Raw genomic sequence first — 18,648 nt, 5'->3', positions numbered from 1 at the left:
CAAAAATATTTCTACAATACTACATCACTTGGGTGGCTGGTCTACTATTCTCTCCTGGGTATACAGCCGGGTTTTCCAAAAGTCACATGATACGCAATACCATTAACAGATTGAATGCGGAACCAGACATAAAAATCTAGATGTCTTCAACTAAGCCAGATGTTAAAAAGATTTACAAAAACATGTAAAACACTGTCCCCTCCTTGTGATTTTATTTTTAGTTTCCAAAACCAATCTATTTTCTATAAAAGTATATGCTGGGCTTATTATTTTCACTGTTCAATAAATTCATAAATAAGTATTTAAAAAATTTCTCAGATTCAATTTCTAATATGGCAAGAATTAAAACAAATAACCCACTAAGTCAAAAGCTGTTTGGGATCCTTAAAAAAAGTGAAAGTGTCATGAGACCAAAAAGTTTGAGAAATACTAATACAAAGCAATTTCTTCTGAGTCTATCTAAAACTGCTATTCACGTTAGATTTAAAACGTAGAAAGTCTATTAAATTGGTTCAGTGTCATTATCTGGAGATTGAGATGACTATATCCATGCTTCAATATTCTTCCAAACATGTTTTAATCCATAGAGACAAAATATCAAAACCTGTGAGTTCAAATCAAGAGAAAACTGTAATAGCCATGTGTAGATTTTATATGTAAAACTATTATAAAAGGCATCTACTCACCTTTTAAATGATTTTTGTATAGTAAAATCACTTTAGTTTTTTTAAAGATGATAGCCTAGAGCAAAACCTTGGGAATCAACATTTAAGGGATAGATAAAACACAAGGAGCCTCCGTTCAAGACTGGAGGGCTTCAAAGGAAGACAGAAAAACTGAAGAGTGATAGATGAAATCCAAGGACAAAGTGTTTCAAAAAGGCTCTCGAATGCTGCAGAAAGATTACAGAATAGAGACAAGTATCAGGGTGCCTTGGTAGCTCAGTCACAGTTTGGCTCAGGTCATGATCTCACAGTTCATGGGTTGTAACCCTGTATATGGCTGTCTGCTGACAGCTGGGAGCCTGGAGCCTGATTTGGATTCTGTGTCTCACTCTCTCTCTGTCTCTCTCCTGTTCACGCTGTGTCTCTCTCTCTCTCAAAAATAAATAAACAATTAAAAGAGAGAGAGAGAGAGAGAGAGAGAGAGAGAGAGAGAGAGAGACAAGTATGTCTCTATTTATTTAGCAAAGAGGAGGTCATCAGTGACCTTGAAAAGCCATTTTACTGAAGACATGGGTCAGAAAACTGAGCAAGTATGAGGTGAAAAAAGTAGAGACAGTAAGGCACAGAGTTACTTCACAAATTTAGTTGTAAAGTGGGGATAAGCTGGGTGATGGGTAAAAGTCATGCGGGGAGAAGAGAAAGAGTGTCCAGACGGATGTTAAAGATGTAAAAGAGAATGTATAACCAATGAACAAGACTGCAGAAGGGGGAGGAAATCAGATTCAGGACACAGGAGTAGATAACCTTATATAGCAAGAGGGAGGCTTCTTACAAAGAACAAAAGAGAAAGAATAAAGTTCAGGTGGGGAAAAGAAGACCAGCTTGTAAGTGCGGTAGCAGGAAGTTGAGGGAGTTACTAGATGGTGAGTTGCATCAGCTCTGTGTAGTACAGAGCAGACAGGAGACATGAGGGTCCACGGGGAGATCTGAGGAGAGAGTCTGAAATAGCTACTATGAAGACAAGGAGGAAAGTCTTCTTAGGCTTTTAAATGGGAATAGAGAAATTTTTATTTTTAAAGATTAAGGGGTATCTAGTATATTTCAGAATATTTCTTATCTGAAAGTAATTAAAATGAAAAGAATGCTGAGTGTGTTTAGCTAATCCCGTCATACTTAGGCAAAGTTCGCTATCCAACCTCAAACAGTCAAGAGTTATAGTATTTTATTTCAATATATGAACTATTTAGTCACCTACAGTGAGACATTATAGCTGCTTCTACTACTATTTTGTAAGAGGTATTACATTGACTTATGAAATCCCAATAAGCTAATCATAAGGAAATTCCCTATCTGCTCTTAGGAGTAAGTTTTAAGTAGACAACACTGTCCAGAAGTGGAATGGATTTCCTAAAAAAAATACTGATGTTCAAATTACAGGAGAGGCATTTAGCATACTTTTGAAGTCTCAGAATAGATCTCTTTAGAGACTGTTCTTCAATGTAATAGTAAATATTTTAGGCTTACAGACTGTTGGCTCTCGTAAGTACTCGACTCATCCACGGTAGGTCAAAAGCAGACACAGGAAATATGTAACCAAATAGGACTGGTTGTGTTCCAATAAAACTTTATTTGCAAACACAGGTGGCTGGCCTACAAACTATAATTTTTTTAACTCTTGGTCTAAGTTTTCAGTTTACTGCTGAGGAACATGCTTAAATTCTTACATTCTTTAGTTTTGTCATGTGTAAGTAGAGTAACAAAGCTACTGAATTAATGAGGTAATTACATAAATGATACTGAAATGCCCAGCACACCCAAAGCATTCAATAAATGTGACTTTCCTTTCTCTATTTGGTAGTGTGAGGCTCTACTGCTCACCTTCAGAAGGTCATAAAAGTGAAAAAGAACATTCATGGTATGAAAAACAAATGCTAACTTGTTAAATGACGCAAAGATGATTTTGCTATTACTCATGAACAAATCCCTGGTCTCAATTAGTATGTGAATTGGATTTCTTCTGAAAGGTGAAAGTCTACAATTTCTTGGAAATAATTTTCCCAGATCTTTAAGATTTAAAAATCTTATTTTAATATTTTATGTAATACAAACAAAATTTAGGGGCACTAGGGGGGCTCGGTTGAGTGTCTGACTTCGGCTGAGGTCACGATCTCACGGCTCGTGAGTTAAAGTCCCACATGGGACTCGCTGCTGTCAGCACAGAGTCTGCTTCGGATCCTCTGTCCCCACCTCGCCGTCCCTCCCCTGCTTGTGCTCTCAAAAATAAACACTAAAAAAAAATTTAGACTTAATTTTTTAACTTAATTTTTTTTTTAATTAACCCTTAATTTTTTAAGGACCTAAAAACACTTAGAAAAGTAATACAATTTCAAAGGACTGTGATGCTGCCCAATGAAGTCCTGGGGGCAGGGGGGAAAGGATGGGGAAGTTGAAAAATGCAGTGAGAATAGCCTTCTCTGACTTTGTTCCGCTACCACATGCTATTTTCTGTATTACGACTCATTAAAGTGGAAAGACGGCAGTAAGATGATTCTGAAACGAGGAGATAACAGTTGAAAAGTGTTTTGAAACCCAAAAAGTCTACAAAGTGAATAATCAATAGCTTGACTATATAAGCAAAGATTCTTGCACTCACCATCTCTATTAGTTTCCCATTCTACATTTTCTTCTTCACTTTCGGGAGTTCTCTCCTTAGTGATTTTAATGTCTTCCTTTTCCCTATGTCTCCCTCTCGAAGATTCTTTCTAAAAAGTATATATATACATACAGATTACCATATTTTTTAAAAATTACGAAATAGTTACAATACAGAATATTTCTAGCTTCATCTTTGTTTCATTAAAGAATCTATTTAGCAAATAATCACTTATCCACTAAGTAGAAGCAACAAGTTCTAGTGTAGCACCATAATGAAAACACTGTATTTTATCAAACAGCAACTTGGTAAAAGTAAGGAATAAGATTTTAAAATATACAATGCAAATATTTAATAAGCACTGGATAGTCTAAAACATACCAAGTTTCTACTTCTAAGTTTCTAGGGGGAAAAGACAGTTTAAAATGGATAAAAAGAAACAAAAGGATTTTTAAGTGACTATATTAAAAAAATGACTAAAAATGGCTACATTTTTCACAGTAGACTCAGAAATACTGATCTAAAACTTATCATACACTTAATGTAACAGCATTTTCCTGCACACTTAAAGATTAAATCCAAACTCATTTGGTAATTTTACAAATGCTTTTTTAAAAAGATGTTCCCCTATTTTGATGAAATCAAAATGGTGGCTAAAATGGTTAGAAAATTAGTCCTTATACTATAGTTAAAAACACAAAAATTTACATTTTATTCCAGGTGTAACAGTATCCTACAAACAGAACAGGGCGATTTCAGCTTGTAAAATTTAATAACTATATAAGATAAAGACTCCAAACATTTTACCACGTGGTAAGAAAATAACCAGTGTTGTAGAATTGTTAACCTTCCTACCACAGTGTCTCACTTTTATTAACACTCTAAATTCTGACTATGTAAGAAACTAAAACTCAAGGACATTAATTGCTGAAAGTTCTTTCTGGGCATTACCAAACATAAAATGGCGCTGCTTACAACACAAATTAATTTCTCTCTGAAATCTTTTTCTAAAAAAATCTAGTATATGTTATAATTGCCCTAAATTTTACATATTTAGGTACAAAGTCATGGTGTATCACTTGCTAAATGACACATATAGTATGAAAATAAAGGCTGACAAAAATATTAGAAAAGGTTCTACAAGAGTGCAACCAGCCACAGAAAAATACTAGGAGGGAGGAAGGTATGAAGGGAGGGGAAGGAAGGAAGGAAGGACAGACTAACTCCTATTTATATATAAGACAAAAGGAAAAAAAGGGACACAATTATTTTTATTCTTAAAATATATTCCATGGATTATCAAGGAGGAACTATTCTATATCCCATGTAACTTTTTAGTGTTCTATGGATTAAATTTACTATAATCTTACATCAGTACAATTTATATCAAAAAAATTTTATAGGAAGTTGTCCCCAAATTACTGAAAAATATAGTTTTCTACTTAAAGTAGCATGTAATACCCAACTACTAATTTAGTTGAAAAGGATTTCAGAGAAATAGTAGTTGATACTGCAAAATAAAATAACCTGCAAGTGTGTAGCAAAGCATTTTTAACAGATTTAGAACTAAAAATGCAATCATCTCAATAAATATCATTAATAACATAAATATTTCCAATATTCACCCTATATAAATTATGTAATTTTTGAATTGCTATTGTTTTTTTAATACGACAGAGTAGCTTGTCACCTTATTTCTTTTAAATGCAAACATATTAATTAGATGTGCAGCTGGGGGTGGGGGGAGGGCTGGGTGGCTCAGTCGGTTAGGCATCAGGTCATGATCTCATGACTTTGGCTCAGGTCATGATCTCACGGTTCGGAGTTAGAGCCCAGCATCAGGGTCTCTGCTATCAGCACAGAACCCACTCTGGATCCTCTCTCTCCCTCTCTCTCTCTGCCCCTCCTCCCCTCCTCTCAAAAATAAATATGAAAAACATTTTTTAAAAAGATATGCAGCCGTTTGATTACTTTATTATGTATTCTAAATTAGTCATCCCAGAACATGTACATGTTGAAATACTTGTTAATGAACTAAAGCATTTCAGCCAGTACACTTGGGATGAGATATTTTAAGAATTCAGAATTTTTTTTGGACTTCAAAGTATGCTAAGTAACAACACCAACAGGGTCTACAGCAGCAACCTGTGCTCAAACATACTAATATTTTTATAGCAAAACATGAAATCGCCAATTGTATAAAGACTATAATTAGCTTCATGTCAATTAAAATTAGGTTTTGCTGTCAAACAAATCTATGCCTCACTTAGAAAAGCTGGTATTAAAAATTTCTTACATTTCAGAAATGCAATAAATGATTGCAGGCTTTTACTTTAAATTATTTTCATTTTATTTTTAGTTTACAGTACATTCACATTTATTCCATAAACATTATATGTATGGATAGGTAATATTCATTATGAATTTTATTTTTTAATATCTTTTTAAATTTTAAGGTTTTTCATTTTTGCGAGACAGAGACAGAGTGTGAGCAGGGGAGAGGCAGAGAGAGAGGGAGACAGAATCCGAAGCAGGTTCCCGGCTCTGAGCTGTCAGCTGAGCTCTGATGCGGGGCTCGAACTCACAAACCACAAGATCAGGACCTAAGCCAAAGTTGCATGCTTAACTGAGCCCCCCAGGCACCCCATGAATTTTACTTTTAGATAGTAAAGAGGCATTGCCAAGAATTTGATTTAAAAAAAAGCTCTGAGGCTAAAAAAAGTTGAAAACCAGTATTACAATAATTTGATTAGCAACTAAAGTCATAAAATGTTAGGAGTCTCTGTAAATAACATAATCCAACCTTCTCCTGCCCTATGTAGGAAATCTCTTAAATATCATATAGCTATGGAAGTCTTAGTAGATGAATAGAAGGAAAAATATTTACTCCCTAGGTCACCACTGATCTCTCTTCACTGTTACACCCCTTAGTCCCCATTTTCAGACAGCTCTTAAGTATCAAAAAATTCTTATACTGATCACAACTCTCTTACACCTCTCCAGAATTTCTGATTGGAATCAGTTCCGACCTCTAGATCATGGGAAAATAAATCTAAACATCTGTCACCCATCAGCCCTTTAAATATCTGAACACTGTTACTAAATCTCTTCAACATCTTCTTAGACAAGGCCAAAGATCTTCACATTGATCACACATCAACATTTTGGAATTTTCCCACTTTATCACTCTGTCATTTTCCCTGGGCACGTCAATCTGCCAATGTAATTCAATAAAACATGAAAACCAAAATTAATCTAGTCTTGCCACAGCAGCACACAGCATACGGCTTCTGCCTCTCCTGGTGTAGAACTGAAATTATACTTGCATTAATAAAGTCTAACTTATTTTGCAGGATAATTTTTGGGTGGAGCTTACACAAGGTACTATAAGCTTACAAACTATGTAAGTTTAAAGTACAGTCACGTAAAATAAGGTGAACTTCAGGGCTGGGTGATGTAGTAACATACTGAAATCATTAGACATCAAACTTTCTTGTGTTGTTCCTCTCACAGCTCTGCCCTTCCTAATGCTGACTTCACACTAAGGCATGTTTCTTTTCCCGTAAGAAGCAATCTAGGTTCTCCCAGTGTGCTCTCCCTCAGTCATGAAATCAGAATTCATTCCTTCAGTTTGAGTGGGCCAACTTCAGTCACATGACCACATCTAAATCAATAACAAACCAATCAATAAATCAAAAACTAATACCAAAGTAATGGCCGCAGGTGAAATGACTCAGGCCTGGTTCCTCAATCAACCGAATTAGCAAAGAGAATGGGATTATTATGACTGAATTAGACTAATCAGGCCCCAGCAGTGAACCAGGGTCAATTCCCCAAAACCACGATGCATCTACAAAATGAAAAAGTGATGGGATGGGTTCTGGTGAGTGCAAAGCAATTTACACTACACTTTTGGAACTATGCTTCACCTCTTCAAAGTACAAGGCCACACTTCCGACAATTTCATAGGCCAACACAAAACAGACTGTCCAACCTAGTAAACATTTTCTCTGTTCGCCTTTACGATTCACATTTCAGACCCTCCTTCTAAATCATTTGCTACTACCCTCCTGATGCGTATCTTTTTAGACATTCTCTATTTAGTGAAGTTCTCCTAGTAGCCAACACTCAATTTTATCTAAAAATGTCTGTATTATGTCTTCATTCTTTTTTTTTTTTTTTTTAAATTTTTTTTCAACGTTTTTATTTATTTTTGGGACAGAGAGAGACAGAACATGAATGGGGGAGGGGCAGAGAGAGAGGGAGACACAGAATCGGAAACAGGCTCCGGGCTCTGAGCCATCAGCCCAGAGCCTGACGCGGGGCTCGAACTCACAGACCGCGAGATCGTGACCTGGCTGAAGTCGGACGCTTAACCGACTGCGCCACCCAGGCGCCCCTATGTCTTCATTCTTGAAAAACGGTTTTGCTGGATATATAACTATGGGTTGACAGATTTATCTTAACGTTTTGGAAATATTATCCCAGTGTCTTTTGGCTTCCATTGTTATTGAATGTCATTCTGTTGCTTCTTTGTAGGAGGATTTCCCTTTTTTTCTTGGGGTGTTTCTGGTATTTTCTCCATGATTCTGGTATTTTACAACTACATAATAATATTCCATTTGATATGTATTGTGCCTTCTGTAGCTTTGTCTCATCAATTACAGAAAATTCACAGCACTACTCCTTTCAATAATTGACTCTCCTACATTCTATTTTTTTCCTGGAGTTCCAATGAGAGGTACATTAGACTTTCTAAGTATTTCCCCCAAACTTGTGAATCTCTTCAACATTATCTGTAACCTGTATTTATGTGCTGTATTCTGGATAAATTTTTCAGCTCCATCTTCCAATTCAACAACTCTGTCTCCACAGATGGACCAAAAAGGCTTAGTCTCTGACCTGCTCTAATACTAGTAAAAGTCGTAAGGTCACCACTAGCTTTCACATTTACTATTTAATTTCCTGTTCTTGTTTCTTTGTTTTTGCTGCTGTTTTACATTTTTGAGAAAGCAGCAATGCATTTAAAATGTGTTTGTTGTCACTTATTCAGGATCTAGTTTTACTGTAGTAAGAGGACCCTCAAAGTATATAGTCCATAATAGTGCTGACAGGGAAAGTTAAGACTAACAATTCTAAAAATATAAAAATAAATTTTTTAAAGCCTAACAATTCTTTAGCAATCACATCAAACTTTGTCTACTGCTTAAAGTAGAGCCAACTATTTCCCTTTGACTTATCCACAACTATTAGTTCAAGCCACCCTAGGCCATACGAGTGTAACTGACATTTTGTTCCTAAAGTCTGTTTATCCCTAAAACATGTTTGTTCTTTGTTAATGACAAGGAATGGTATTAATATGTATTAGATGAGACAAAGAAGATGGGAAGGGAAAAAAAATCTACTTCAACTATCTTTTCCATTTATCCCACATAATCTCATTGCATTTCCTTGTACCTTTCTAAAATTACTTAGGGGGTCCCTCCGGGGCTCAGGTGGTTAAGCCTCAGACTCTTAATTTCGGCTCAGGTCATGATCTCATGGTTTGGGAGATCAAGCCCCGCATGGGGCTCTGCAGGGATTCTCTCTCTCTCTCTCTCTCTCTCTCTCTCTCAGCCCCTCCCCTACTCTCTCTCTCTCTCTCTCTCACACACACACACACACACACATACACTCTCTCTCTCTCTCTCAAAACAAACATTCTTTAAAAAATTAAAAAAAAAATTAGTTGGAGAAACTTCCTTTGCAACTAATAGATAAAAATTATCACAGAACATTTGGTCAAAAAATAACTCCCTTATATACCAATAAAGTTCCCCCCTTATACTAATATTCACTTTAAAACAACTGTGTAAATTTGTGCATTACTAGCTTAAAGCTATTATTGTTCCTAGTAATAATTCTCTATTATACTGAAGAATATCAAGTTTTAAACACTCAATGTTTCATACAAAGGATTTTGTCTTCCCATCTTTTAAAGAATAATGATTCCAAACACTTTTGCTCTAAAAATATGCTTAGTTACACAAAATACTAACATTATTAGTGAATTCTTAATTTTCTGTCAGAAGCTCTAGGATTAATGTTGATCCAAATTTTTCTTGCCTATAATTTATTACCACATTTTTACACCAAAGCTATTAACAATCAGAAAAAACTATTACTGAGATTATGGTTCTCACCTTAATGTTTTGAAACCTTTTCAAGTGGACACTTCTGATGAAGGTTGAAAACTTTAAAAAATGAACAATAATGGTTCATTGATTTTTGGCCTGAACATTAGCCCAGCTAACTCAGCCCAGTCTATAGGTAGCTATTAGAACAAGCTGACATTGCGAAATTTTAAATCATTCACAGATTACAATCTCAGATCCTTTCAATATTACAGAAACACAGACAGTTAAGAAATGTAGATCTGTATTTGGGAAACTGTAGTATATTTTGTTTATAACCACTGAAGAAAAATCCCATGATAGGGTTAATGGACATTTTCTTTTATGAAGTGGTCACAAAAATTACATTGTTTCACAATAAGCAGAGCCACAAATAAATAAGGTTTATACTTCAAAGGACATTCAACAGATCACCAAAATCAAGTCATCTCTAAACACTGCGTTAAAAACATTACCATGAAAAGAGAACAGTTTTTATTGTTGTATCTGTGCATCATACACAGAGTGAAGTGCAGCAAGTATAAGAGAGGTAGGGAAAAGTAGAGACACAAGACACTTTAACAAGATAGTCTCAAATCAAGACCTCAAGTAGACAATGATATTAAAAATAGAGAAGATCAAAACAGTAGATATTTTAGATATACTTGAGAACCTGAAACCAAAAAAATAGGAAATACTCCATCCTTTCAAGCACACAGGGAAAATTTAGATAAACTGACCTTAGGCCACAAAGAAAATCTTGGTAAAGTTGAAAAAAATAGAAATATAAAGAGTAATAGCAGAGAAGTTATTGTTTTTAATGGAAATAACATACACACACATGCACACACACATACAACAAACAAAAGGCTCTTCAACCTAAAATTTTTAAATGTACAATTAAAAACTTATTAGATCATAGGTAAAATCCAAACCTAAAGAGGAGAATTTCTTGAAAATAATGATAATGAAAACATGACATATAAGATCAGATCCATAAATTCAGCTAAAGCTTTTAATGGAGAAAAGCTTTAATACTTATATAAATCAAATGAGAATAAATAAATGCTCAATCAATTCAAAAAGAAAAAGGAACACAGTAAAGCAAAGACAGAATAAAAGAAAAAACAAAAACATGTATTAGAAAAGAGAAAGAACTAATCTATAAATCCAAAAGCCAACTCTCTGAAAATCATTGGCTAACCTAAATCAAGAAAAAAGGGAAAAAGCAAAAGTATCCCGAATCAGACATAACAAAATAAAAACAGGCATTAGAACAAAGAAAAATAAAGAAAAACATGAGATTTCTTCACAACTCTATGTAGAAAGTTTTAAAACCTAGAGGAAATAATTTTTTAGAAAAATACAATTTGACAAAATTGACTTCAAAGCCAAAAGTCTAATTTCCATAAAAAAATAAAGAACTTTTCATAAAACAGTACCAGACTTTTTTTTTTTTTAACGTTTATTTTTGAGACAGAGAGAGACAGAGCATGAATGGGGGAGGGGCAGAGAGGGAGACACAGAATCCAAAGCAGGATCCAGGCTCTGAGCTGTCAGCACAGAGCCCGATGTGGGGCTTGAACCCACAGACCGCGAGAACATGACCTGAGCTGAAGTCGGACACTTAACTGGCTGAGCCACCTAGGTGCCCCCAGACTCAGTTGGTTTCACATGGGAATTTTACCAAACCTTTAAGGAGCAGAAAATCCCAGTACCACTTAGGATATTCCAGAGGAAAGAATTAGTAATATTTTGTTATTATACAGTACTTGGACTACCTGTGAAGCACTAGAGTGTTACTTGAAAGTAAACTGGAATTAGTTGTAAATGTACACTGCAAACTCTAGTGCAACCGCTATAAAAAAAGTAATTTTTATTTATTAATGAGTAAACTGATATGCTAGAAAAGGAGAAACTGGAATAATATAAAATTGCTCATTAAAACCATAGTAGACACAAAAAGAGTGGAAGACAAAAGGAACAAAGAACAATGGTAACAAACAGAAAACAGTAACAAATATAATAGACATTAATTCAATTATATGAATACCTCCTTTAAACATCAATGGACTACATCAATGAAAACAGAGACTGTCAGAGTGGACTAAAAAATAAGACCCAAATACATAATGTCTACAAGAAATAAATTTATATATAAAGACACAGAAAAAAAGGAAAAGAGATGGAGAAAGATATACTGTGCTAATACTAATCAAAAGAGAGTGGATGTAGCTATGTTAATTTCAGACAGAGCAGACTTCAAAGCAAGAAAAGTGACCAGGGACAAAAAGAGGCGTTACATAATGATAAAGCAGTCAATTCTCTAAGAAGACATAAAAATCCTTAATATATATGTGCCTAACAACAGAGTGTCAAAATACATAAGGCAAAAACTGATATAAACTGTAAGGAAAAGGCATGATCCACTATTACAGTTGGAGACTTTAACACTGCTCTGTCAAAAATGGACAGATCTAGCAAGGAGAAAATCAGTAAGAACATAGTTTAACTCAAAAGCACCATCAATCTATACTGGATACAACTGACGTCTATAGACTACTTCATCCAACAACAGCAGAATACACATGTTTCTCAAGCTCATAGGGGACACTCACCACAAAACAGACCATGTTCTGGACCATAAGACACACTTTTAAAAGAATAGACATCACACCATGTTTGCTCCCAGACCACAATGTAATTAAACTAGAAATCAATAACAGAAAGCTAGTTGGAAAATCCCAAAATACGTGGAGATTAAACAACACACCTCTAATTAACACATGACTGAAAGAAAAAACCTCGAGAGCAATTTAAAAATATTTCAAGTTAAATGAAGCTGAAATACAACTTATCGAAATTTGTGGAATGCAGTGAAAGCAGGATTTACAGAAGAATTTACAGCATTTCTAAAACTCTAAAATCCATAATCAAAGCTTCCACTTTAAAAAACTTGAAAAAGAACAGCAAATTAAATCTAAAGTAAGCAGTGAAAAAGAATAAAAATTAGAGCAGAAATCAAAATTGAAAACAGGAATCAACAGAGAAGAATCAAAGAAACCTAAAGCCAGTCTTTGAAAACATCAATAAAATCGATAAGCTAGTCAGGCTAACTAGGAAAAAAAGAAGACGTAAGTTAGTAATATCAGAAACAAAAGAGGAGACATTACTACAAATCCCAAGGACATTAAAAGGATAAATAAGGAATACTACAAACAATGCTACGACCACAAATTTGATAACCTATATGAAATAGTCTAATTCCTCAAAAAAAGACAATCTGCTAAAACTCATACATGAAGAAAGACAATCTGAGTAAGCCATTCAGTTCCATTAAAGAAACTGAAACAATAATTAATAATCTTCTAAAACAGAAAGCACCAGGCCCAGGTGGATTCACATGCAAATTCTATCAAACATTTAAGAAAGGAATTAGAGCAATTCTCTACAGTCTTTTTCAGAAAATAGAAGCAGAATACTTCCTGACTCATTCTATGAAGACAGCATTTAATAGCAAAATAATACCAAAACCAGACAAAGACACCGCAATCTTCTTGTAATGACAAATATTTCTTAAGAACATAGATGCAAATATCCTGAAAATATTAGCAAATCAAATCCATCAATATATAAAAAGATCGGCCCAACACAACCTAGTGGGATTTATACCAGGTATGCAAGGTTGATTCACCAATCAAAAGTCAATTAAAATAATCCATCACATCAACAGACTTAAGAAGAAAAAATCATGTGATCATTTCCATAGATACAGTGAAAGCATTTGACAAAATCTAACATCCATTCGTGATAAAAACTCTTAGCATACTACAAGCAGAGGGGAACTTCCTCAACTAGAGAAACTAAAACTTAGGAAACTAAACATACTCATACCATATAATCCTATAGTGGCATTCCTTGGAATTTACCCAAACAAGGATGTTTATAGCAGTTTTATCCAAAATTGCCAAAACTTGAAAGCAACCAAGGTACCCTTCTAAAGATGAATAGATAAACTATTACCTGACACATCCAGATAATGAAATATTATTCAGGGTTAAAAACAAATGAGCTATCAAGCCATAAACAGACATGGCAGAATCTTAAATGCCTATTGTTAAGTGAAAGCAGCCAATCTAAAACGTTTACATACTGTATCATTGCAATTACTGGACATTCTATAAAAGGAAAAGCTCTGGAAACAGTAAAAGAAACAGTAGTTACTAGGAGATAATAGGAAAGAAAAATGAATAGGCACAGAGAATTTTCAGGGCAGTCTAACTACTCTGTATGATACTATAATGGTGAACATGTCATTATACATTTGTCCAAACCTATAGAATGTACAGGAGTAAATCCTAATACAAACTATGACCGTTGAGTGATAATGATGTGTCAGTGTAGGTTCACTAATTTTAAGAAATGTATCACTTTGGTTCAGGATATTTAGAGTGTGGGAGGTTATGACTGTGTGGAGTCACATGGGAAATCTTTGTACCTTCTGATCAATTTTGCTATGAACCTAAAACTGAAAAATAAAGTATTAAAATAAAATAAATGAAAAAACAAGGAAATTATCTGTACCCAATATCATAAATAAATTATCCCTACAAGACAGGGATTCTAAAAATAGAAAAGGAAAAAACCAACCCCCCCCCAAAAAAAAAATCAAAAACAGGCAGGAGACATGAACAGAATTCACAGAAAATGTTCCTTATCTATAGGAAGATGTCTAACTTCATTCATAAGAGTAACATAAATAAAAATTATACACCCTATTTTTTCCTATCAAATTGGCAAAAATTCAAAAATTTGACCACATATGCTAACAAAGTAGGGAAAAAAAAAAGGCACCATCATACACTGCAGGCAACAATGCTTTGAAAAAGAATTGTCATTACTTAGCAAAATTACATAGGATTTTACTCTTGACACAGCAGTTCCATTTGAGGGCTTTATCTCTTCCTAAGACACACTTAAAAAAAACCCAAAAACAAGTGCACAAAGCTCTTCACTGAAGTTCTATTTGCTGTAGCAAGACTGAAATAAATGTCTGCAGTAGAAGACTGGTTAAACAATGTATGATACATTCATACAATGAAGTGCTACGTAAATGTAAAAAGACATAAATATCTCTACATATTGCTATGGAATGGTCTCCTAGATACAGTAATAAGTAAACACAGCAAGGTAAAGAAAATGTATACAGTATGTTACCTTTTATCTAAGAAAAAGAAGAAATACCCCTACATAAACAGTAATTTGTGTATGTACTCATATACATACAATTTAGATCTGTATGTGTGTGTGTTAAAACAGCGGTATAACCCACAAACTACTAAAACTGGTTACCTATTGGTAATAGGGTGGAACAATCAAGAGATAAAAAGACTTTTCTGAAGGTAAACTGTTTGGGAGATTTAACTCTGCAACCATGTAAATGTTTTATGATGAAAAAACAAAATGAAATAAAATAAAAAGAAACCCTAGAACAAAAATCAAAATTAAATAAAGCAATGCAACTGTTGTTATCAATTTTGTGGTTTGACCTCAGAGAAGAACTGTTTCAAGTGACTTGACATACAATAATTTGATTATATGTCCTTAACAGATTTCACAGGTATTTCCCTAATGGGATATATCCTAAGAACTACAAAGAAATCTTAAACTGTTCTCAGTAATATTATTAGTGATATTATTGTTATTCTGGAACTATTAAACATAAGATAATGCAACTGAATGTCAACAGGGACTCTAATAGCATACTAGCATCCGTACAAGTACTGAAAATAGTGCCAAAAATTACTTGTCCGTGATATAAGCCTAGTACACAAAAGGGGCCACAACTCAACTCACTGTCTTCCCCATCTTACTTAATGGCATCGAAAACCTACTTAGGTTTAACATGTCCCCTCCACTCATTCTTTTGGTCATCAAATCCTACTGACTCTACCTCGCGCCTCTGTGTTAAATTTAGTTCCATTGTGTTAAATTTGGTTCAGATTGCCCAAACACATCCTTTGCAATAAAAATGTGACATGAGCCACATATGTAATTTCGGATATTATTGTTTCCATATTAAAAAGAAAAAAGAAACAGGGAAAATTAAAATTCTGATATCTTTAACCCAGTCTATCCAAAATATTGTCATTTCAACATGTAAACAAAAATTATTAATGAGCTACTTGACTTTTATTTTACAAATCAAGGCTTTGAAATTCACTACGCATTTTACACTTACAGAACAGCTCAATTCAGACTTGCCCCATTTCAAGTGTTCAGCAGCCCCACTGGAGCACAGATGCCCCAGACCACCAGAGGTCCAAACACTGGCTACACATCAGAATCACTCTTCATTCATTAAGTGAACTTACTAGTTGCAGGGTCTAGAGGCGAATCTGTGAACAAGAATAGATTCCTGGCGTACAAATCTCTTTTCTCTTGCCAAACCCTGACTGACACATTAAGACTATTCACAATCTGATCGACCTAATCCACCTCTTCAGCCCTTATCACAAATTCACATGCTGTAATTTCCATTCTTTGAACACACATCTTCACAGATTCTCAAACACACTAGTCCTTTAAAACTCCTTGTTGTTAGTGTGTTGGTTTTTTCCTCTTCCTAAACTTTCACTGCCCCCTCTTTCATCCTACCTATCCTTCAACACTCAGGGCAAATATCCTTTCCCTCTGTGAAATGTTCTGTGGTTCCCCGTGGAGGTATTTACTCTCTCCACTGTGTGTTTTATTCATCTCTCTGTCATACTATCGTACTTTATAGAATTACAATTTATCTATTGATGAATGTCTCCCCACAAGATCATGGGTTATCCACTTCATAACTCAGACACACTGGAGCTGGATTCAGTGGGACAGAAGGGGTAGAATTATAGTTATTTTGTGAAAAATCACACACAACCTATCTTAGCGACACTGTTATCTAACCTATAGGTGCCCCTACCTAAACTAAATGACTTTCCCATAGAAATTTACTACATTAAGATCAGCAGGCCCATGTGCTGCAGTAGGAATATCACAGAAACGAACAGCACTTGTTATCCTGCCAAATAGATCACTCTAAATAGTTAATACCCCAGTATCCTAGCTTATTAACAGTCTTCTCTAAGTTTGGATAGTCAATTTCCTAAAACCTTATCACTCTTGAATCTTCTAACTATAACCCTTAGGTATGCATGGCATTCAGCACCTTTGAGGGCTTTCTCTTCTAGAGAAAGTAAAAATCAGGCTTAAATTTTTTTTTAATGTTTGTTTTTAAGACGGGGGTGCAGAGAGCAAGGGAGACAGAGGAACCAAAGTGGGCTCTGCGCTGACAGTAGAGAGCCAGACACGAGGCTGGAACTCATGAACTGTGAGATCATGACCTGAGCCAAAGTCTGACACTCAATTGGCTGAAACACCCAGGTGCCCCAGGCTTTAAATTTCTTAATGTAATGTCAACTTAGCTGTCTACTAAACTGATAATGCTGAACATATAAACCTTTATGATCAGCAACACACTTAGATTTAGGTATCTGTTAACAACCTCAATCTCCAAAGCTGATGTTCATCTCCTATAAAGGGCCTAAAGCCAATTTATATTAGACAGGAAGGCTGAGAGCTATTCTCACCCCTGTCCACACCATTTTCCAACAGTCACCATGGACCAGCCACTCAGGCTACTTTGTTTTACATGTATTTCCTTCACAGTAACACACTGATATAGCCATCAACTCCATTTTACAGATAAGGAAACTGACAGTAAAGTTAAAAAACAATTCCTAAAATAATGTCTTCAGAATACGAATTCCAGATGTTTGCCCTTTAAACTACAGCCCATTTAGTGGTGTGCTAGAGTCAGGTCCACACTGACTCACAGGAGCCAACGGTTAAATTTTTAGGAACTGCACAAGCCACTGTTAAACGGAGCTACGATTAAAAATTAAATCATAGGGACACCTGGGTGGCTCGGTCGGTTGGGCGTCTGACTTCGGCTCAGGTCATGATCTCACTGTTTGGGACTTTGAGCCTCACATCGGGCTCTGTGCTGACAGCTCAGAGCCTGGAGCCTGCTTTGGATTCTGGGTCTCCCTCTCTCTCTGCCCCTTCCCTGCTCGTGCTCTGTCTCTCCCTCTCTCTCTCAAAATAAATAAACATTAAAAAAAGAAAATTAAAAAAAAATTAAAGCATATAAGCTGACAGTTAAATAATAAAAACAAAGGTACTACTTATTTCGAAACTCACTTCCTAAATATTTTAGTACATTTTACTTGAGGTTAATTACACTTATTATATATGTGTATATACATCTGTGTGTGACATACATGTGAATAATACTATATAATGGTGTGAAAACGAGTATCTCTTCTCAACTCTGTATTCAGTGATATCACTTTGCCAGCTTGAGACCGAGCACGATGGGAGTACTTACACCAAAGAAACTGGTGAATCCTACAAAGCATGGCTCCCCACGCCCCAAGTGGTTGTTACATATTACTAGCAAACCACAAGTTCGCTCCTTATTCTGAATAATCAGTTATTTCAAAATGCAATATGCAAAATTTGCAAAATGCAAAATGCAATTTTCAGCCTCTATCCAGAAACTCTCATTCAGTAGATCAGGGGTAGAGTATCAGCATGTATTTTGCAAAAGACTATCCTCTAAAAACCTTCTGATACATACCTGTAGCTGAGAAGTACTCTTTGAGATTTCTAAAGCAGTATTATGGATCATATCAGACGTTAGAAGCTACAAACTTAAAACTGCACTACTTTAGGTTCCCAAAGAGAAGTCTCTACAAACTATAATGTGAAACTGTAACACAGCTTTTTTATCAAGGATCAAAGACAATCACAGGAAAGCTTCTATAAAGCTTAAATTATCAGAAACGTTTCTGTTTAAACAATAATCTTAATAAAAAGATTATAATATGAGACAACTAAGATATCCACATGAAAAAGAATAAGGCTGGACCATACATAAAAATTAACTCAAAATGGATCAAAGCTAAAGCTCTAAGATTCTTTGAAGAAAACACGGCATAAATCTTTGTGACCCTGAATTAGACAATGGTTTCTTAAATAAGACACCTAAAGCACAAACAACAACAAAAACACAGATAAACTGGATTTCATCAAATTAAAAACATTTGTGCTTTAAAGGACATCATCAAGAACA

General features: G+C 35.0%; 1 protein-coding gene across 3 annotated transcripts in view; it reads right to left on the bottom strand.

Annotated features, from left to right (window-relative positions):
• The window catches only part of ZC3H13 (zinc finger CCCH-type containing 13), a 97,331-nt gene that overhangs the window by 66,897 nt on the left and 11,786 nt on the right, over positions 1-18,648 (bottom strand). The window contains exons 5-6 of one of the 3 annotated variants that reach the window (XM_047079893.1): positions 9,501-9,551; positions 3,319-3,427 (exon numbers count right to left, since the gene is read on the bottom strand). In XM_047079893.1, the coding sequence (XP_046935849.1) occupies positions 3,319-3,427; positions 9,501-9,551 (160 nt within the window). Of the gene's footprint in view, positions 1-3,318; positions 3,428-9,500; positions 9,552-18,648 lie in introns of those variants that run through there. The other 2 variants (XM_047079896.1, XM_047079900.1) reach the window with 2 other exon arrangements.

The sequence above is a fragment of the Lynx rufus genome, unplaced genomic scaffold (assembly GCF_022079265.1).
Source record: "Lynx rufus isolate CCGP_SWC_20201006 ecotype Redwood Valley unplaced genomic scaffold, mLynRuf1.p SCAF_1, whole genome shotgun sequence".
Lineage (NCBI taxonomy): Eukaryota > Metazoa > Chordata > Mammalia > Carnivora > Felidae > Lynx > Lynx rufus.
This window is presented reverse-complemented; position numbering and strand designations above follow the sequence as displayed.